The sequence below is a fragment of the Vicugna pacos genome, chromosome 6, assembly GCF_048564905.1.
Source record: "Vicugna pacos chromosome 6, VicPac4, whole genome shotgun sequence".
NCBI lineage: Eukaryota > Metazoa > Chordata > Mammalia > Artiodactyla > Camelidae > Vicugna > Vicugna pacos.
In genome coordinates this window covers 9,920,753-9,943,550 of record NC_132992.1, presented here as the reverse complement: position 1 = coordinate 9,943,550, position 22,798 = coordinate 9,920,753, and the positions used below count along the sequence as shown (strand labels likewise).

At 45.8% G+C, this 22,798-nt stretch overlaps 1 protein-coding gene across 10 annotated transcripts in view; it reads right to left on the bottom strand.

Moving 5' to 3' along the window:
• LOC116277994 (uncharacterized) overlaps nucleotides 1-22,798 on the bottom strand; it is a 246,210-nt gene that overhangs the window by 36,682 nt on the left and 186,730 nt on the right. For 7 of the 10 annotated variants that reach the window (XR_012073273.1, XR_012073275.1, XR_012073274.1 and 4 more), the window contains 4 exons: nucleotides 4,437-4,553; nucleotides 3,836-3,907; nucleotides 2,836-2,973; nucleotides 2,284-2,410 (listed from right to left, as the gene is read on the bottom strand). Coding sequence is in view for 1 of the 10 variants with exons in the window: in XM_072962343.1 (XP_072818444.1) it covers nucleotides 2,284-2,410; nucleotides 2,836-2,973; nucleotides 3,836-3,907; nucleotides 4,437-4,503 (404 nt within the window). In the remaining 9 variants the exon portion in view is untranslated. The remainder of the gene's footprint in view (nucleotides 1-2,283; nucleotides 2,411-2,835; nucleotides 2,974-3,835; nucleotides 3,908-4,436; nucleotides 4,554-22,798) is intronic. The other 3 variants (XR_012073277.1, XR_012073272.1, XR_012073278.1) reach the window with 3 other exon arrangements.

The window sequence follows — 22,798 nt, the reverse complement described above, 5'->3', positions numbered from 1 at the left end:
CGAGGGCCAGGTGAATCACCGATACACACGACTGTCATGTGAGAAACATTGTTTGATGGGGTTACATTCTCATCCATGCGCTGGTCTCCGAATGAGGGAAGATCCCCTGCACAGCTCGCCTGAGATCATCTTAAAGGCAGAGGTCGTTATCCTCTCCTGAATCTAGGCCAGCCACCCCATTAATCAGCTCCACCTCAGACCCACCTCCTTGTGTTTACCTCTCTCTGGGAACCATCAGCCTGGTTTGCAGTCTCTGCCAGACCTGTTCTTCCCCGAGCTGGGGCCACCCGATCCCCACCTGCAGGCCCAGCCCCCTCTCTATGCTGGGCATTTGATCAGGGCCAGCCTCACAGGAAACTGAAATCTTCTCCTGTTACAACTGCCTTGCTTTTTGCAGGTTCCTGCCTCAGTGCCAGGACTGGACTCTGGGCAGAGGCAGGAGCCTGCAGCCTGATGGTGCTGCCAGCCTGGACTTCTGAGAATCACCTGCGCCTGAGAATAGCTGGCCTCTGGCCCCTGTCCACTGCCCTATTTGTAGCCTGAGGCTGACTGCCTGCTTGGACCACTTCCTTTTCTTGGAATCACAAACCTATTGGCGTCTTTGTGGGGTTCGCCAAGTTACCCATCTTCCCAGCAGTTTCAGCTAGGCTCCCACCCTTTATCCAACAACCCCATCCTTCAGTACCTTTCCCTTCATGGCCTTTTCTTCCCACACTTCATTCTCAAATGTACATATTTCCCAAGATTTCACCCGGAGGTAAATTCTCTTTTCTGGATATACGGTCCTTTGACAATCTGACCTAATAACCTGGATCAACTAGCACCCCCAAGAGGAAGAGGCCCACGGATATAAAGATTATTTTCAAATTAGATGGCCAAGGTCCAAGCCTAATTAATGGGGGAGTGAAAAGGAGGGTGGGAGTCAAGAGGGAAGCTGGGTCCCAAGAAGGCTGGCCTCTCCCCAAGGCTTTGGAGGGGAAGGCCCAGGCCCCAGTGGTCTCTGAATCCTCCCAGGCCTGGTGTCCTACCAGGCACAGATGGGTGCAGTTTTTGCTGGATGAATGAATGAATGAACGCACACGTTGGTTCTTCCCTGTCTGTGCCTTCATGTGTTTTCTGAGGCCGTCAGTCCTCCCTTCTGATATGTGGCGTATGCAAGGGCTGGAGAGAAGGTGCCTAGTCAACCAAGTCCAGAGAGGACTCATTAGTTCCTGTGAGGGCTGCCCAGGAGTAGAACTCACTTGTCCCTTCAGGAGACCGAGAGGGGACAGAATGGGCACCCAGACTTTGAAACAGACCCCCAGCTCCTGCTGTCTCCCTAAGAGAGCCTGGGCGCCACCAGTGTGCTTTCTACTCAGACACCCTCTTGCCTGGGTCTATTGGCAGGCCCTGTATTAAACAAGCCCTGACCTGATTTATCTTACTTAAATCCACCCAAGGACCTTCTGAGGCAGACACTACTATTTTCTGCACTTGACAAGAGGAGGAAATAAAGGCAGGAGGTTAAGTAACTTGAACAGCATCCCACAGCTCATAAAAGTAACAGAACTGGGATTTTTTTCTTTTTTCTGAAATGGTGCTGTTTCATCTTTAAAATATCCGCAATTTTCCCACATGCTCAGCTTGGCTGAAACGTGTTATTTTCGAATCTAGTAATGAACTACAGGATGGTAGGAGTGGAAGAGCCCCGAGGTGAATTAGTCCAGGCCAGAGCTGGGGAGAAAGCAGAAGGAAGGCTGAGCATACAGGCTGCAAATGCAAACCCTCCTCTCCCTCTTCCCTCTGCTCCTAAAATAAAGCAGAACAAAAGACTGGAAGGTCACTGGATTTAGAGAATTCAGCATCTTCCTCCTAGCTCCCTGTGATTTTATTATTCGAGATAGCAAGAAGGGCCTATTTCCTAGAGCAAGGAGAAGCTAGGATCCCTCTGCTGGTGGATGCAATCTTGAAAGTAGGTAGGGGCAGGGAGCACTCTGGGCCCTCCCTCCAGCTGTGGGCTTCTCCCTCCAGCTGTGGGCTTCTCCCTCCAGCCCTTCTCTCCAAATGCTGTGAGGCTGCAGATCCTGCAGACTTCCTGGGATTGGCTCCCTGGGAAGACAGCTCTGTCCTTCAACAAACCCTTGCCTCCCATCTGCATCCCTAATTGGCAACTTCTGGTGACTTCATTTTTCACTCTTGGCTAAAAATGGGTCTCTGATGATTTATTCTACCCTGGGTGTTGACAAGCTCAAGAAGTTGTGTAGGGCCGCTGCCAGGCACTCGCGGTAATGAAGTGTGACTCACCACTCCGAGGTCAGTGCGGGGGGAGGCGGGAGAACCAGCTGACGGTACCTGCACTCCATCGCCAGGCCTTCCGCCCTCTTCTGTGACGGCACTACGCTCCTGGGGATGAAAGGGCCACCCCAGAGCCCTGGGGCAGAGACAGGACAGGCAGCTCCTAGGCCAGTCACATCTTATTTCCCACCCCCAGTGCCAAATGCTAAACTGCCTTTCGGAGAGAGCTCTAAAAGGGAGCTATAACCCAGCCCTTATTGAATCCACCCAATCACCTGTTCACAAACATGAGCACTAGAAGAAAAAAAATGCTTGAGAAAGCCTTAGAGGTCATTTAACTCAATCCTATTGTTTTATGGAAAAGAATTTGAGGCCCAGAGAAGCTGAGCAACTTGACTAAGGTCACAAAGTAAGAGGTGGAGTTGGGACTAGAGCCTCAGTCTTCTGTCTCCCAGCCCTGTGCTCTGTCTACTGCCCACAGTATTATGAGAACTGAACTAAAGCTCGTGAACGAGTGGAGGCTGACTCCTTCTCCCCTGGACAGGAGCAAGAAGCACTCACCTTTAAGGGGAGAGACTGCGGGAATTCCGGCTGTGCCCTGTGTTCCTCTCTCACATAGGGCTCTGTTTGGCAGACAGCCTTTTCCTAGCTTGTGGGGGTCCCTGGAATCCTTGGGGCTCTCCCAGGAACGAGGTCCTCCTCAGAGAAAGGAGGAACCTGATAGTGATCCGCAGAGCAAGTTACCCTTATATAGAGCTGAGTGCTTTCATCTGGCTGCTAAATGACCCCATTTCTCGTTTTCTCTCTATTGACCTTCTGGGTAAATAGCCTGTTTCCTCATGGAGTCAGTAAGTGAAAAGGGCCACAGAGTTCCTCCAGTCTGAAGCTACTGCAGGCAGTCCAGGAACCCCGTCCGCCACACCCCAGAGGGACACTACCCTCCGCCGGAATGCTTCTCAGGATGAGCAGTCCTCCTCCATCCCTCACGGCCCCTCGGCTGCTGCATGGGTCCACGCAGGAGAGATGACCCTCCAGACCTTTCTGACATCAGCCACTCTGCAATGCCACTTTTGCCTCTTACACTGATGTAGAGCGAGAGCTTTCCCTGCTCTAGACTACAGCTGTGCCTGGTTCGTGGCTTAAAAGGACAAGCCACACCAGACATAACTGTTCTTGATCCTCCAAAGACTGAGCGTCTATTTGGTGGGCTGGGCAGAACTCTTATTCAATTTTCTTTTCCCACTCAATTTCCATGGGTTTAAGGGAAAAAAAAAAAAAGAGCTTGCTCACCTCCCCTAGAGAAATTGAGTACTGGATCTGCCCACTTGCTTCTTGTTAGCTATTCTGGTGAAAGGTCTTACTGGGGAGGAGGTGGAAGCCATCCAAGGTGAGATGCTAGGACACCTGTGCTCTGCAATTAGCCTCCTCCTCCTCCCCTCACCATTAAAGCAAACCCAGATATTCATGAAAAGTATTATTGTTCTCAATTCCTCATTTGCTTTCTCATTCCCTTTGGAGACCACATGTGAATTTCATCCAGTCAAAAAGAACAATTACTTACTATATGCCAGGCAGCATTCCAGGGGTATGACAGTCAAGGAAACAAAGTTCCTGACCCCATGAAGCTTATGTTCTGGAAGAGATGACAATAATAAACTAACAAACAATATAATACAATGTCAGGAACTGGCATGCACTGAGAAGGGAAACAGAGAGCAAGGTAAGGGACAAGTGGGGATGGAGTGGCTATTTTGGGTAAGGGGGAGAAAGGAAGGCCTGGGAGGTGACATTAGAGCAGAGACCGGAATGGAGGAATGGACCCCTCCTTGGGAATGTCTGGGGGACATGTTCTAAGATGAAATCCTGCAAGAAATTCCTGATCGGTGTGCGGCTTGGATCAGTTAGAACAATTCAACTGACTTTTCACAGATGGGAGTCATTTTCAAGCCAAATATTGCCAGTAGCTAAAGAAATCGACATGGCATTAACTGCACTTAGAAGTCTTTAGCTTTGATAACCTGATTTCCAGTAGGTGGGACTCTCAGTATATGAATGAAGTGATCAAAAAATCTTATCTTTGTGAAAAGCTCCCTTACATGATACCCTTTTTAATAACCACAACTACTCTGCAAGGCAGATATTATAATTCATAGCAATGTTACCGAAGTGAAGTGCCCTGAGCACGCAGATAGGATCTGGTCTTCTGACTCTGGTCCTGACCCAGGACATCAGTTTGCAGAAGTGCCCTGTCTCTAATGGAGGTTTTCAGGACTTCACACCTGTATAGAGAAGAGTACAAGAACACCTGAGCTTGTGGATTTAATTCCAAATCAGCACAATATCTGATGTTGGAGATCAACATCTCTGTGGTGGTGTGGCAGTGCACCACTCAGCTGCCTTTCAGGGGGACTTGCTGAGGGGAGCAGAGTTGCCTGACAGCCCCAGGTAGTGCCCTGTGGACCCACCGTCCTGTTGGTGTCCCCCAGGCTGCTCCCAGCCAGTGGCTGAGCACAGCAGTGGGGGTAAAATGCTCCTCTACTTGACACAAGCTGAGCCTTTGTGCTCTGGGACTCTTGTTGGCCTGGCCGAAAGGCACTGATGTCAGAGGCTTTTTCTACCCAATTCGTCCTCCCCTCTCTCCTTTTACAGGTGTCAGACCTGCATTATGGTCTGAAGGTTCTCCCTGCCATCCCCTGCCACCTCCCCCTTTCTCCTTCACACACACTTCTCCTAATAAATCTCTTGCATGTTCCAGCTCATCTTGGCATCTGCTTCCTAGAGGATCCACACTGATGTAATTTCTAATCTAAATAGCTTTGTTTTACTCCTTTATAGGAGAACTACATTATTAGTTTACTATATCTTTGTCTTTCTGGACTTGAAAAACCCAAAGATAAAAAAAAATTTTTCTCAGCTATTGGTGTCAGATTTTTGGCCTCATTAATGGTCCATTTTAATTAAAATGCAAAAGGAAATCCTGGAATTTTACTTTTGTTAACAGCGGTGGTTTTGGTCTGAGTTCTGGTGACAGCCTTTTCTCTTAGCAGTTTCCAATCGGCTTCACAGATCCTTGTCTAAGGCAAACACTTGCTGCTTCATTCCCAGGCTGTGAATTCCCAGCTTAGAGCTAATCAGAGCTGTCAATGCATATTTGAAATTATGCCACTGGTTCTAGACTGTTTCTGGGAATACTGTAGGCAGATGCAGGGGTCTGAACTTGCACTGTCCAAAAGAAATGTAATGTGAGCCACACGTGTAATTGTCAATTTTCTAGTAGTCACATTGGAAAAGGAAAAAGAAACAGGTAAACTTAATGATATGCTTTGTTTAACCCAAGACATCCAAAATATTATCATATCAACATGTAATGATATGTAAACATCATTGATGAGCTATTTTGCGTTTTTTTCACACTAATTATTTAGGTGAGTCACATTTCAAGCGCTCAACCGGCACACGTGGCCAGTGGCTACTCTACTGGACAGAGGAGGTCTAGGCACTCCTAAATCTGAGAATAATACCTGGATATGGGGCAGCTGACAAGCTGTTTTTTCTTAGTGATCTTCTAAACTGGTTAAAGATCTCCACCCACCCACGCCCCATTTCGGAATTTGTCAAATCATCACCCAAGGGGATTTTTATTCAGGACTTTTTCTTTGTGTGCTAGGTAATAGAAAATATTCATTTTGAAATTAAATATTTCTGGAATTGTGTTCTTAAGAATATATGGGGTGTTAGCTCTTACAATGATTTTAAATAAACCTTTGCGGCTAGAAAATCAACTGTACAAAAAAGGTGAAGTAATTTCCTTCTCCCATATACGTCTGACTCCAGCAGCTCCAGCAGTTACCCATCACGTGACTGATATCTGCCGCCCTGCCCTCGGAGGAGCCATGTCCCACCTCCCCTGGCAGTTTGTACCCCAGCAGAGATGCATTACTATTACAGGAGAGCACTATGATACTCCACTTTTTTATACTGGAATCATGCATTTAACGCCAACTTCACCCAAGGCAAATACCGTGTAAGTATTTGTCTACACACTCACTCACTCCATTTTCAACCTTATATTATTATCTCCATTTTACAGTTTAAAGAAATTGAATTTCAGAGAGCAGTAACTTGCCCAATGCCACACTGCTAATCATTCCACTAAAAGCTGGCATTGGGAGACCGATATCCTGAACCAATTTACAATGTGGATGGCATTATAAATTGGTTCAATCTTTTCTGAGATTAACTTGGCATTGTTTAACAAGTTATAAAAATGATCCATGCCCTTTTACACAATGATCTTGGAATTTATTCTAAAGGAATAAATAAAATTCACGAGACACACACACACACACACACACACACACATAAACACATCAACTTGCACAAGATATTTATGAAAGATATCTGTGATAGCAAAAAAAAACCTGCATATACCCAAAATCTTTCACTCATTTAGCAGACATTTACCGAGTGCCTCCTGAATGTTACAGGTCTAATACCAAGTATTCAGCAGTGGAGAAAAAAACAAAAGGACAAAGATGATCCCTGCTTTCATGGAGAAGTTTCACACACAAATATCCCAGGAGTACAAAAGAAAAATGGAAAATGAGAACCATATGCATAAGTTTAAGTTGTCCAGTGCCCACATTTAAAAGGTAAAAAGAAACTAGAGAAACTACTCTCAATAACATATTTTACTTAAATCAATGCATCCAAAATATTATTTCAACATGTAATAAACATAAGAAACTAATAAGATACTTTACATTCTTTTTTCATGCTAAGTCTTCAAAATCCAGAGTGTTTTTGTATTTACAGCACATCCCAATTTGAACACTAAATTTTCATCAGGAGTACTAGATTTGTAGAGTTCATAAAATTTATCATTAAAAAAACAGTCACATAACCAAGATGTTCCAAACAAACTTAAAGGTTTCCCAATAAGTTAGCTGAATATTACAAATAATTTTCTTTTAATATTTGCATCCAATTGACCAAATTAGTTCATTTTTTTTTTTTGGAAGAAATGGTTTGACTTTGGAGCAAAAGCGTATCGGTTTCAAAACAATTTTTGTTCAGTTTAGCTAAATTTACTAAATCTTGGATCATCTCAGTCTTACTGACACAAATTCAAAAGGATATTACGTAAACTGAAAAGCGACTCTGAACTTATCAATATCGACAAAGCTTCCTTCAAGTTTTCCAGCCAATTTACATAATAACACTGTCAATTACAATTAAAATTTTGTGCAATTGATTCATATTAGAAAAAAGATATAAAATTGTTATCACTGATTTGGATTATGAAAATTTTTGATTTCAATATAAATTTTGGAGCCTGTCTAGCTAGGTCACAAATAATATGCCTTTCCTTTACTTGAAACTTCAAATTTCACATGTCCATATGCAGTGTAGTATCAGTGAGGAGACATGAATCACACTGACATTGTGTGTCTTTGATCACTGACCATTTGGCAAATATTCCTTTTGTTTCAAAAAAAAAAAAAAATTGGGCTTCCCAGTACAGCAAATCTTCGTAAAACTCTTCCCCAACTCAGACAATGAGTCCTGGCAAATAACAGTAAATTCATTAAACCCATTGTCTTCTATTTCTTTCAACATTTCTGGAAACTGGGATGATTCATAGCATTTGCACATCTATACTGAAGAGTCATAACAATTCCATCCATTACTTCTCACAGCATCTCCTCCAGAAAACCCAGCCCAAATATTTTCAGCATGTGTCACACAGTGAAATGAAGCAAAAATGGAAACATTAGTCTGTTATTTCAAAATTCCAATCAACCTGGATTTTTAAACTGATATAGCTAGACCACAGTACGGCATGATAGAAACTAATTTTTTCATATTGAGCTAATGTTCTTCGATAAATAGAAAAGATTAAAAAGTATCCATGCCTTGAGTTCAACTTTTCTGGGCAAAAGTTTACATTTCTTTGTAAATGTGGAAGTCCTTTGAGAAAAAAATACCTAAACATTACTGTTCCAGTCATAGTAATAGCTGCTACATCTTCACTTGATTCCATAGCAGTAATATGCCTTCATTTTAAATTTAAATATTTGTCCATACTTATTTTTAACTAGAAAAATAATTTAATTATGTTACTATTAAAATAAATGAATTTTGAAAGTTTCATAAAGGTAATCACTAATTATAATTTCCATGGGTATCATTATAATTCATGTTGCCTGCAAAAAATTTTCAAATAAACACAATATTTGTAAGTTATATTAGACGTACAGAAAAAAAAATTCAAGCCTTCCATCAACTTGGGTGAAGTGCATGGGTGTAGACTATAGTAAGATCTTATGCAACGTAATTAAATGTCCAACCAAAACAACAAAATTGTGTTTAACAGGAGAAATATTTTATACTGCTAAAGCTTTAAGTTAAATTAGGTTAATTTATATTAACTCAGTAATTCCATGCCTCAGTCACCCTGGCCACATTTCAAATACTTGGTGGCCACATGTGACTAGTATTACAGTAAAGCCTTGTTAGACAGGGAGAGGGTCCAGATCACTGGGCTATTTCAGACCTGCCTCGTGTTTCTTTGAGGTCCTATGAGTTTGGAGGAGACAAAAGGCATTTGGAGCAGGGCTCCTGGCTGCCCCCTTCACTGCAACCAGGCTGGCTCCACTTTTATCTGTCTTACATATTAAATCTTCATACAAGGTTTGATTGGAAGAAAGGATCCCAGTGTGTGTTTTTCTTTAAGATTTGAAAGCTTTGGTCCTCTGTCTCCTTGCTTCTGAAAGTGGTGGATCTAGCCTAGGCATCTCACCCCAACCCAGAGCTGGATGAAAATGCAGGTTCTTTGGCCCAGTCCCGAGTGATTCATGTGCACATTAAAGTTTAAGAAACTGCGGGCTACGTGGTTTTTTCGGCCCCATTATGCCCTTTCCCTATGAATCATACACACACACACGCACACACACACACACGCACACATACACATACAGTGCTTTGATGAGGAATTACCCATCCTAAAACCACAGCAATATTCTGGCATTTGAGAAACAATCACAGGTCAGGGAGCACAGCCCTCGGCACTTCCTTTCGGCAGCTGTGACCCATGTGCGGCTCCTGGATTCTGAGTCGGCCCCAACACTTCCGTCCCACTTCTGCCATTGCTGTGCCTGACGGGCCCGGGAGCACTGCCACTGCAGCAGAAGCTTCACTGATGTGGTAGAGGAGTTAAATGAATCAACCTTGGAACCGAATTGAGTGGATTTAAATCCCAAATATACCACTCTCTAGTTTTGTGACCTTGGGAAGTTTTCTTAATCTCTTAGTGCCTCATCTGTAAAATGAGGATAAGAATACAAAGTACATAAAGGGCTCTTATAATGGCTAAATGAATTAATATGGGTAAAGCATTTAGATAGTGCTTGGAACATAGCAAACATTAATAAGCAATATAAAAATCAATCAACTTCTGCATATTTTTTCAATTTTTGATAATAAAAAAAGCAAAAATAGAGCATTTTTCCTTAAACAATTTCCTGTCTCTGGGCAAGTGGAAGTTTTATCTGCTACAAGTGGTATATTTATACAATGGAATACTTTTCAGCCATAAAAATGACAACATAATGCCATTTGTAGCAACATGGATGTCCCTGGAAAATGTCATTCTGAGTGAAGTAAGCCAGAAAGAGAAAGAAAAATACCGTATGATATCACTCATTTGTGCAATCTAAAAAAGAAGAAGAAGAAGACAAATGAACTTAAATATAAAACAGAAACAGACTCACAGACATAGAATTCAAACTTGTGGTTGCCAGGGTGGGAAGTGACAGACTGGGAGTTCAAGATTTATAGAGATTGACAGGTATATATATAATAGATAAACAAGTTTATACTGTATAGCACAGGGAAATATATTCAAGATCTTGTAGTAGCTCACAGCAAAAAAGAATATGAAAATGAATATATGTATGTTCATGTATGACTGAAAAATTGTGCTGTACACCAGAAATTGACACATTGTAAACTGACTATAACTCAATTTAAAAAAATTGATATCACCAAATTACTTTCCAAAATTAGAACTCCACTCACCCAAATGCAAAATATGAAATTATCAGTCTTCCCACATCTTCACTGGTACCCTCTCTTTTTGTTAATTCTGCTGTTTTCTAAAGAATATGCATGCAGCAGGTTACCTCTCTACCTCAACCTTCATCACATCAGATTCCCATGTCAGTGTACATCTGTCCACCCCACAGGATGTACAGCACCAACTGCAAACCCTAACATAAACTATGGACTATGGTAAACTATGATTATGGTGCATCAGTGTAGTTCCTCAGTCATAACAAATGTACCAAGTGAGGGCTAATAATGGAGGAAGGGCATGGTGGAGAGGGGTGGGAATATAAGGGAAATCTCTGTACCTTCTCAATTTTGCTGTGAACCTAAGACTGCTTTTAAAAAAAAAAAAGCCTTAAAAAAAAAAAAGCAATCAAGTACACACTTTACGGTGGACACTGTGATACACCCCCAGACCCTCTTCCTTTAGCTGCTGGGAGTGGCACAGAGGATCAGCCACTCTGGAATTGCGTCAGCCGAATGAGCAGTTACTTCCTCGTGGTCGTGTCACATTCCTGACTGATACAGGAAATATAAATACCAGCTTTCTTGTCTCAGCTCTGAAGGGTCACCCATCTTTAGAAATGCCTGCAGGGTCACCGTGACAGCTTCCCCTGAGACTCCGTCACAGCTGGGCTTCTCCCTCTGCTGAATCCTGCTCCCTTCCCAAGGACATCGCTAGTAAACTCCCACGTGCTCCTCTCTGTCTCAGAGTCTGCCTCCCAGAGAACCCAGAAAGGAGCTTCCTGTTTTAAGAGAGAGGAAGCCACATCAGTATTCTGTAAGAGTTTCTAACTTACAGAATTCATGGTGCAAAGTTCTTTTGATTTCCCTGTCTGACGCCTCCCACAGATGAAACAGCTGTAAGTTTATACCTCTGCACTAATAGAGAGGTACGTGTGTTTCTTAGACACTAATTACACCTTCCCGAGGACTGCGTTGCTCATCAATACTGTAAAAGAAACCCGAGAGCCAGAGAGACCATTCACCAGAACTCTTCCTAGATCTTGCCAATCATTGGGTGAAAAACGGGTTCTCACCTGCACTTTTGATGGGCATCTCCCCTGCTAGTGAGGGTGACCACGTTTGCACGTACTTGTTAGGGTGGTGGACTTTCCGTGAAAGGTCCACTCATACACGTCTGCCCGTTTTCCTTTTTGTTTCTCCTGCCTTTTTTCAGAATAATTGGTAATAAGTGTTTGGATATAAGTTAACTGGGCTCTTTTTTACAGAAACTTTCATCACTTTAAAGATAATACTTTATCTGTTGGTTTTTGGAGGATTATTTTAGTTTTGGTTGTAAAAACCTATGTTTATAGAAGCATGTCAGGAAGAAAGTAACTGTCTGGTCTGTTTGGACTGCTGTAACAAAAATCCTGTAGGTGGGGAGACTTACGAACAACAGAAATTTGTTTCTCACAGTTCTGCAGGCTATGAAGTCCAAGAACAAGGACCCGCAGATCTGGTGTCTGTGAGGGCCTGCTTCCTGGTTCCTAGCTCGCTCTCTCTTTGCTGTGTCCTCACATGGCGAAAGAGGCAAGGGAATGCTCAGGGGTCCCTCTGCTGAGAGCATTAATCCCATTCATGAGGGCGTCCCCCTCGTGACATAACCACCTCCCAAAGGCCCCACCTCCAAATACCATCACACTGAGGATCAGGTCCCAACATGTACATCTGGGCAGGGGCCATGTAAACATTCAGTCTGTAGCAGTCACAATCACTCAGCTTCTCCACTTAGAGAAATCACTTTGAAAATTTTCACTTTTCCTTGCAGTTTTTCCATGCCGTTTTCATAGTTGAGATAATCCTACATCAGACTTCATATATGGTTTTGAATTCTGTCTTTTCATATAACATTATATCCTAAGCATTTCTGCAAGTCATAAAAAGCCTTAATAAACATCATTTAAATGGCTGCCTAGTAGTTGATCTAACGGATAAACCATTTGATGTCATCCCTTCAGAACTGTCAGATACATGGATCATTTCCAGTTTCTCACTGTTACAAATAATACTATCAGGTGCTTCCTAGGCAGAGATATCTGTTTATTTTTCAGATTATTTCCTTAAATACATTCTCAAGAGTGAAACTGAGTCAAAAGTAAAAACACTTAAAGACCCTTGTTACAGACCTCAGTTGGTTTTTGAGGAGTCATTTATAAACCAATGTTCTACATCCGGAGGGAAATACATCACACTCAAACTAAGTGCAAGCTTTGGTGCTTCCCGCCAACGTCTTGGGGTCTCACACGCAATCAAAAACCATTGATGACGCCTACTGCTTGTTTTAGGCACTAGAGGGACGTGGATAACACTGAACAGGACCTGCTGTCAAAGAGCAACGTGTCTGAGGGAAAGATGAACAATAACTGATTAGCTATCACATGAGCAAGAGTGAAATAAATCTTCAACAAAATCGTAAGTCAACATGTGAGGGAGGAAATGGTGAAACAGGGCAGCCAGGAAGATAAGTTACTGCATTACAGTATCAGAAACACCCTAGAGGGCACTGGGACCCGTCACATAATCAATACTGGAAGTTTATGAATGCCCAGCCTGGGATTTGGAACATGGTTTTAGGATTTTACGTAACAACACAGGTTTATGGCTTTTACAACTTTGCTTTTACGATCTACTGTTGGTCATTGCCAAGGTTTCGTCGATACCAGGTCCCTAGCATGCAGCCTCCACCTCTTTCCTGCAGCGTTTTCTCTGACAGTAGCCCACTCTGGAGTATGGCCTTGAAGACTGCACTGTGTCTTCAAGGCAAAGATTGTATTACTCGATGGTTTAGGCTACCCTGCTCACCTCAGGGGGGCTCTGGTGAGTGGAGAGAGACTTGCCAGACTGGTTTCCAGGAAAGCACGCTTTGTCCACTGCGCAGAAGCCGAAGGGACCCCAGACCCTGTGACCCAACCCAAGTCACGTTAAGCGCAGAATGGTGGAACGGCTCTGGAGTCAGAATCTCTGAACGTGACTTGTGCTTGCCCCACTGAGCAGCAACTGGATCTGGACAACCTATTTAAACCTCTCAACCTCTCTTTCTTCAACCATAAAACAGAGCCAAGAGTAATCATGAGAAGACAAGATGTTAATGGATAAGAATGCACTTAAAAGGAGGATATTTGTCTTTGAAATATCAGCATTTTTTATGCTTGAAAAAAGTCTAAACAAATGACTTTCTAGTCCTTCTACTGTGAACAGATTTTGAGGTCCATGGGGGATGGGGAGAGAGGGATGGTAGTGCATTGATTTATTCTTTGTTTTTTAAAAGGCATGCCTCAAAGCAATGTGGCCGAAGAGCGATCTTCCTGGCTTTGCTGTATCACTAGAGAGGCAGATTTTGGCCAGCTAAGAATACACTTTTGTGTGTGCCTGAGGTTGGAGAGCTAAGAGGGGAGTTTTGTACAGGGTACTTGCTTTATTGCACTTCACTGCATTTCACAGATACTGTATGTTTTACAAATCAAAGGTTGTGGCAACCCTGTGTTGTTGAATGTTAGCATTCTTTAGCAATAAAATATCTTTAATTAAGGTATGTACTTTTTTTGACATAATGTGATTTCATACTTAATAGACTACAGCACAGTGTAAACATAACACTTATATGCACTAGGAAACCAAAAAGATCCATGTGACTCATTTTATTGGGATATTCACCTTAATCCCATGGTCTGGAACCAGACCTTAAATATCTCCAAGATATGCCTGTGGAAGGCTAAGTGGGACAGTTCCTTTAGGGTTTACAAGTTGTTACCAGGCTCTAGCCCATAACCATGCAGACCTCTGAGCCCTCAAGAACTACCCTCCACTCCATCATCTACAAAGGGGGCCCTTGGGAAGCAAATTCTAACATGATGGGTGGGGTTTGGATTTCAGCCAGGATTCTGAACAAATGAAGCTTGAAAGATATTCTAGAAGAAATTTTCAGAGAAGTGCTTCCACTTTGGTGAACCTATCAAGAAACCTGCAGAAATGTTGTTTCTCCCAGTTTTGTTGCATGGGGAAAATACACTACTCCTTTAAGAGCCTACCTGAAAAAAGAAGGAAGTGTTACCTGGATGATTTCGTTAGGCACACTTGGAGGTCAGCTCAAAGACACTACACCTCCATTCAGGGATGCTCAGAGGAAGGAGAGAAGTGACTAGACCCACTCCCCAATATAGCCACCCACCCCCTCACCAGTCAGCCAGGTAACAGCCCTAGAGAGCAAGAGTGAGGCACCATCGACATGCCATCCTCAGTGACACCCCCACATGGACAGGGAGACTGTGTGAGGCTGACAGGGTGTTGCCCAGGAGCTGTTTCCCCTGCTGTCCACCCACCCACCTTCCACGCCTGCCTTCAAGGACACTTCCCTGCCCTCAGCGACGTCCCAAGGCATCTGCCTCTTCAAGAGCAAAGCCAGCTCCTCCCTGATGTCTCCACTGCCTCTCACGCACCGCTGTGCAGTGTCATCCAGCTTTGCTCTCCCCTCTGGCTTCCTTCTCATCACTGTTCCCTAAGGATCCTCTTTCTACCCTCTGCTCTGAGATTCCCCACACCTGCCTGTGCTTGAAAGAGTGTCCGGGGAATTCTCGGGACATCCTAAATATAACTCAGTTCCTGTTCTGTGAATCCTCAGCCCCAGCCAGAAACATGCGGAGCCTTGCCTCTGCTCCCCACCCAGGGGAGGTGGTATTTTTAGAGGGACTGTGGAACAGGGAGGGTCAGAAGCTGCTGAAAGAACAGTTCCACCAAATGAAAACCCTTGCTCAGATGGAAAATAATAATCATAAGAGTCAGAGCTATCATTTTCTGAGACACTTTCCTATTTACCCGTCATCTCCTTGACTCCTCAACATCACTCACTCAGGAAGATAAGCAGGTTACTGGCTCTGCTTTGCAGACAAGGAAGACGAAGCCGGGAGAAGTTGAGTAAGCAGCTGCAGCAGAACCCAAAACTGGGGGCCGTGATATTTGAGGCCCCTTCAGCTTCTGGCAGTGGAGCGCGAGTGCTGGTGGGAGCAGGGAGGCTGCTCTGCCCCTGCTGGGCTCTGGCCACACTCTGGGCCACGCTGCCCAGCAGAGCCTCCTCCACCCAGCTCTCCAGGCAGGCCAAGGAGAACATGATATCCTGAGCACAAGGGGGCGGTGGCGTCCTGATGAGAGCTTCCTATCAAGTAAAGCATGGCTGCAACTCACAGCAAACCATAAAGGCAAAGCTGCAAGAGCTGTCAACCTCCACTGTCACGTGAAGCAGGAGAACCACACTCCAAGGCCTCTACGCTGGACATCACATGCGCCCAAGACAAACTCAACCATGGGTCCCCCCACTGTGTCTCTCACTGCTTCTCCTTGGCAACCTAGGAGGGTTTTGCCATGTGTACTTTGTTCTTTCTTCCAACAAATGGGAAGAACCTGGTCTAGAAAGAACCTGCTGCCAAAAGCAGACTCAACACATGGGCTGTGTCCGTGTCGAGGGGTTTGCACCACATCCCGATGCCTGGAGGCCCTCTTCTGCAGGATCTGACAGAGGAGGGAGGCCCCCTGCAGCTCCTCACCTCACCCTGGCTGATGGAGGTGGGATCAGGGCCTGTGAGGCTGTCCCCACCTCACGTGGGTCAGAAGGGGATTTGCTCTTCACCCCACGGGAGCCAGGGCTTCCACTTTGAGGGTCATCTTACTGGTTTCTTCTGCCCTTCCTAGCCCCAAAGTGGTTCCCTCTCCTAAGAACTGACTTCTGCTAGGAAAAGAAAGGTGGGTAGAAGACGACCCTGGGATGGTAAGGAGACCCAAATATTACAGTGCTTTTGTGAACAGTGACTTATCTAAGCCTTGGATAGCCCTGTGGAGTCAATGGAAAAGCTAATGTTAGTATTCATATTCGTGATCCTGTTGGTATTTGTCCTGGATATTCCACTGCTACTTGTATCAATATTCATATTTGCATTCACATTTGCATTAATGTTGGTATTTTTATTTCTATTCATATTAGTGGCCATACTCAGATTGGTGTCCGTGTTGATATTGGTATCAGTGCTGGGACTTAATAGGACAAGTGGTGATGTACAGCAGCTGGAAAGTCCAGTGCTGCTGCTTCTGCCTCCCACTCCCCGTGAACACTGGGCATCATTTTGGGCAGTCAGGACAAGTATAGAGGCTTTTGAGTTCTGTTTAACCTGGGACAGGAATGAGATGGCATTGTGCCCTCCTGGGGCTCTGGGACAGGAGAAATTATACAAGTAAAGCTTTAAGCACAGCCCCCAAGCCCTATGTGTGAGGGTAGGTTTACAGCCAGGTGGTGGCAAATTATGCTGGAAATGAGGACAGGAGGGCAAATTCTGAATGACATTAGGGGTTTATTCCAAAAAAAACAAGTCACCACTAAGGTTCTGGGAGCTCTCCTGAAGGCCCAGGACCCAGGTCCAGGACTCTTCCCTGTGCACCACAACATGCACACCACACACACCCCACACACACACACCACACACCTTGCACAAAGCCTCTGGGTCGCCTGCATGTGGTTCTGTTGTCCTGAGAGCGCTGGCAGAGCAGAGCCAAGCTTGTTAACTTAACCAGAGTAAGTTGAAGGCTTGTTCCACAGATGTCAGCCCCAGGGTGACTGGTAATAGTTGTCATTCATGGAGATTGTACACCACCTGAGCACTTCTTTGTGAATGGAAACCAAAGCCTCAGGCTTCCTGAAGCATCAACAGGCCCGCTCTTTCTGGTACCACTTAGCCTGTGGCCACACCTAAGGTGCAGAGGTCTCCCACGGGTAACAGAGCCCAAGAGCCCGAGTCGCCTTCAGTAGTATCACATGTCCTTCCAGGAGGGGCCAGCACCTCTCTCCCATCCTTCTTTCATCTCACGTCACACCATGGGAGGACGCAGTATGAGATTTCACATCTTGGGACTTTCCACCGCAGGAGGCCAATACAAAGCCATGGGTTTCCTCTTATCATGTTATTTCACAACATAAAAGAAAGCGCCCACCCGGGGAGCCGGAGTCTGAGAGACACGCACAGACTCTTGCATGAGCATCCCTTTGATCTGTACAGGCAGCAGAGGGAGACAACTGAGCCACACTGGGGGCCTCGTCCTTTCCACTTGATCAACTTCCCTCCCGCTCTGGGGGCCATGATTCTCACATGTGCCTGGAACCAGGTCACCATGTGGGCCAGTGAAATGTACAACTTCCTGAAGCACATTAACAGTCAAGGTCAGGCATCAGAGGTGAACCTTCAACATCAGAAATGCAAGCATCTTGTGCTTAGATTTTGCACCACTGGAAAGAACTCTAGACCCTTCCAACTGTAGGATACCCCAGAGCTCATCTAACACCATCATTCCACAGGCGAGGAGATTTAAGGATGTTCCCCCAAGTGTAAGCCCCTGACCAGCTGCACCAGAATCTCCTGTGGGCAGATCCCTGAGGTCCATCCCTAGATTTGCTGCATCAAGATCTGCAATGGAAAAGCCTAGGAAACTGCATTTTGAATAGACTCTCCAGGAGATCACGTACCTGAGAATGTTCTAGAAGTACAGCTGGTTCATACGGAGACCATAACAACAGTAATAACAACCATGATACTGAGGGAAGGTAGTCTGGGTAGCCCCAGAGACACATCCCCTCCCCACGAGGAGTTTAGCAGGAGCTGGCTCAGCAGTTCCAAGCAAACCAAGAGAGAACTTCGTATCCCCCGCCACAGAGCCGCCCAGCTTCCCCCTTCCTAACAAGGCCACTCCCTCAACCCGGAAGCCCACTGACCCACACATGTCCCTTGTCCTCGTCCCTGTAATGAGGCAAGGTCACCCTGTTGATGCTCTTTCCAAGGTATTAATGGTCCTGCTGGGTCCAGTCCAGACATTCCTCTCATTATACTGGCTCCACAAATACGTATTGAAGGAACTCTGTGCCAGGCACTGTGCTAGGTACCAGCAATACCATGAAAAAAATGGGCAGGGCATCAAATGTGGGTCTCCATATAAAAGAGGCTGAGAATTGCTCCTCTATTTGCAGATTAGAGATTATGTGGGAAAAACCTTCAGACTTAGGCAGAAGGATTCGTTCCATCCAGATAGGAGTTGGAAAAGGAAACTCACCTGTCCAGTGTGGCTCTGAAGAGGATACCATGGAACACGCCTTTAAAATGGCCCCCAAAATGTGTTTCTTGACCATCTGCATCACATTAGCCTCACATGGGAAATTGCAGAGGGAATGGCTGCTTGTTTGGAAGCTCAAAAGTGCCCACTCCTCTGCTGACCTGCCAGCCACGGAGCAGCCTTCTTGAGACACAGGCAAACTCTTACCCAACGTCTTCCCCAAAGTTCAGGTCCACCCAGATTTACACATCTGCATGAAGTCCTAAGCCCTAGGCCACCTCGTGGCAGCCCCTACAACACACACACACACACACACACATCGAGATGACCCAGGGCCCACTGCTGTCTCTGTGTCAAAATTACCCTTTTTCAGGATGCTAGATATTTTGGCTTAGGGTCTACCCTAATGACCTCAATTTAACTTGATTACCTCTGTAAAGACTCTATTTCCAAATAAGGTCACAGTCTGAGGTAATGGGGGTTAGGATTTCCATATATGTTTTTCTGGGGGGACATAACCCAACCTGTAACAGTACCCCTTTCCATCCACTCACTCAGCCTCATTTGATTTCTGAGTCAAGCTGATCCTGCACAGGCCTCTTTCTAATCCAGTTTAATCTCCTAGAATTAGGTATACCCAGTATGGCCAGTGCTCTTAAAGGTTATCTCCAAGAACCATCTCTGTCTCTGTCCTCTCTGTCCTCAGGAAGGTAAGGCTTTGACAGTGACCTTTCCCTGTCTCACGAGAGGGACTGGATGACGCCCAGCAGCAGGTCATCACCAAGCTCCCTTTCCCCGGTCTCCGACTCTGGCCACCTGTCCAGCAGACACAGTGTCCGACACAAGCACCCTTCACAGGTCTTAGACAGAGGCTTCCGCACCTGCACCCGAGACTCCCTCCTTTGCACGTAGTCGTCTCATATAAATGAGGAAAGCACCTCTTTGTGAAACTGCCTATCTCCTGCAGCTTAAGTTGGAAGAATGTTTACTTATTTGGCCCCGGGGAATCGTAAACATCTTACAGAGTATGTTAACAGTTACTCCCTAACACCACGCATTTTTACTATCTGAAGCTATACGGAGTGTTCCCCCTAGGATTCACCTCCAGTGGTTAACAGACTGATGGGCTCTGTTTCCCTTGTCTCAAGCCTCAGAGGGACAACGGTATTGGTTCTGGTTTGTCCCCTTCAAAAAAAAACAGCATCTCTTGATGTGAAAAAGCCAAGGGACCAGCCACCAGGAACAAGCCTCATTGCAAAACTTCTATAAATGCCCAAACAGAAGGAAAGTCAATGACGATAAAAGACAAGACCATCATTAGATTTAGTTTAAGTCAGCGGCTTCTTTTCTTTTTTCTTGTTTTTTAAAGCCTACAGCACCTGATCCAAGTACTAACCAGGCCTAACCCTGGACCCGGCTTAGCTTCTGAGATCAGCCAAGATCGGGTGCGTTCAGGGCGGTACTGCCGTTGACTAAACCAGTGGTTTCTAACAGCTGGTAAGTGAGCCTGAGTGAACCTGAGAGGCATTTAAAATACAGACACCGGGAGCCCACCCCACACCTACCTATTGAAAATCAGAATCTTGGTAGTGAGAGGAGAAACTTCTGCATTTTTAAAGAACTTGAGGGGAATTTATTACAGAGTGCTCCCACATCCCACACACGTCTCTGCAGCCCCTGCTTCCCGGTCCCAGCCCTGCTGCTCTCAGGCATCCTTCCAGCTCCCGAGGACCCTCACGGCGTCCCACCTCCAGGCCCGCCCACCCCCGGGCCGCATCACTGCCCTGCTGCTTCCATCTTCCGCCCGCTTCCCGAAGCAGGTGGGCCGCTCGCTGGGCCCCAGTAGCACCCGTGTCCCCTCTACAGCAGGACTTCCCACACTCACTGTTACCGCTGCGAACCGGTCTGTCTCCCCAGGTAGGCCGCGAACAGACGTAGGACGTGCTTGTCTTTTGTGCACCGGCCCGGGTCCCGCCTCATCACAACCTTGCTGCCTGCCTCAGCGGCAGATCCTCCCCCTGTGACCACGTGGAAGGCAAGACAAGCTCCTCCGGCCTCTCTCCCTCCCCCCCGTGTCTGTCCCTTGTCTTTTTCTGTGTGTGCATCTCTCTCTCACTGTCACCCTGACCTCTCAGCACTGGTCCAGACCTGCTGCTAGAAACTTCCTCACACTGCTGTGAACTGGGACCTTTTCTATCCCTCCCTCTGCATCCCCACAAGTGTCCAGCACCATGCTGGGCACCTAGCAGATCCCTGTACCTGTAACTGTTTGTGGACGGCCAGTGGGCAGAGGCACAGGGTGGTACAGGGGAAAAAAACCTCAGGAATGTAGAAGACCTGACTCCAACTCCGGCCTCACACCTGGACAGTGAATTTGCTGTGTAATCTGGAGCTCGTTCCTTGACAGCTGTGGCTCTCAGCCTCCTGACTTGTAACTCGGGGTTAGTGCTCCTGCTGCGATGCAGGGAAGTTAGACAGGGTGAGGGAAGGGTCTTGGAGCCCTGATGAGCTGCAGTCACTAGGGCTGCTGGCGCAGAGGTGCCCTGAGTCAGAAGCTGCCCAGCCACAGTGGCATATCCCATGGGGCAGTGCGACCACCCCAGACTCCGAGCAAAGGGGAAGGAAGGAGGGGAAAGGGAAGAGGCAAGACTCTCCACTTGGCAGCAGACCAGTCCCAGGGGCCAAAATCAAAGCTGGACACCCTCAAGCAGGGAGACTCAGTCATGCCAAGGGATTGCCATCCCCAAATCCATGACCCACTGGCCCTTCTGTCCAGGAGAACGTTAGCTGAGCCTAGTCATCCTCCAGAAGCCAGACCTGAGTCCACTGCACCTCTGCCCAGGTCAACAAACTGGCCGGTAAGAGGCAGCGTACACTGCAGGCCTGCCTCACCCTCATGGCCTCGGGGGGTTGAGGTTTTCACCACATCATACACAGTAGGAGGGTGTCAATGCTTCCAGGAGCCAGAGCTGCTGGCTGAGTGGCCCAGTAGAAACTGCTGCCTGGCAGACACCAGGAACAGACACTTTGAGATGAACCACCCTGCTTAGACTGCAGAGGGGAGGGTGACACTCCTCTCCCTGGAAGCAAAACTGTCAGAGGAAGCTCCCCAAGTGTTCCTATCAGGACCCTGGAGGGCGCCCCTCTCTTCCATCTTAGGAGCAAACAGGTGAGTGCCCTGGGGGCTTTGCCAAGCATCCAGACCCTGCAGCCCCTCTCCGCACACGTGCAGTGTTCATTGCTGCTGCTCCTGCTAACCCCCTTATTCTCTCTCTACCTTATGTATGGACCAAGGGAGAAAAGCCGACGCGAGGGTTGGCAGAGCAGGCGGCTGCCTGTTTGCTGTGATTTCATTCCCTTGTCCAAGCAAAACGCATCATTTCATTCACTTGTCCAAGCAAAACACCTCCAGGCCCAAGAAGCCCCCAGACCCTCCCCCGCCGAGGACCGGCAGGCTTCCCAACTTAGGAGAGTCCCCGGTTACGGTGTCAGTATCATGTCTCTGGAAGAGAAGGCACAGAACGTCTCTACTGGTCATTTATACCTCATCTAAATCATCTGCTCTTTTTCAGAGTGAGTTTTCACGTGTGGAAGGGGAAAAAAAAAAACCCAAAAACAAGAAAACTCACCCTCATCTTTCAAGACACGGTTCAAGAGTGTCCTTGACAGAGGTTAGCTTTCTCCAGCAATGAAAACTGCATCCTAACTTTTCACAGCTTGTTTGCATCATCCAAGTGCCACGCCTTGTGCTCTCTTCACAACATCCTTGCAAGTTACACATGGAAATCAAGTATCATTCCCCACTTGACAACTAAAAACAACCCTCAAAGTGTCTGTCATGTTTAAGAGAATCTGAATCTATTTTCATTTTTAGTGGGAAAGTATAAGAATTTTAAGTTTATAGAGTGTGGCATGTTTAAGAGGACTTAATTTACCATAATTATTCATTTATTGGATATAAGAGTAATTTGAATGCTTAAGAGGGTTTTGCTTATTAATACTGTAAGTATACCCTGACAGGCATTTGAAGTATTTTAAAAGTAAACATATTAAAGTTATAAACATGGTGGAAGATGTCTAAGGGAATGCCATTAACCAAGTCTGTAAATGGGACTGATTTTAATCTGTGCCCATGAGTTAATTGAAAATCAATGAATAAGTGAAATTATTTCTTTTTATTTTCTCACAAGAATCATTAAATGTATAAATTTAAATATTTAAAGACTGGCTTTAAATACGTAAAGAAAACTAGCTTCTCACATTTGGATGTCTAACTAGGCATCTCACACATGTCCCAAGTGGAGCTGTTTATCTCCCACAGTGTCCC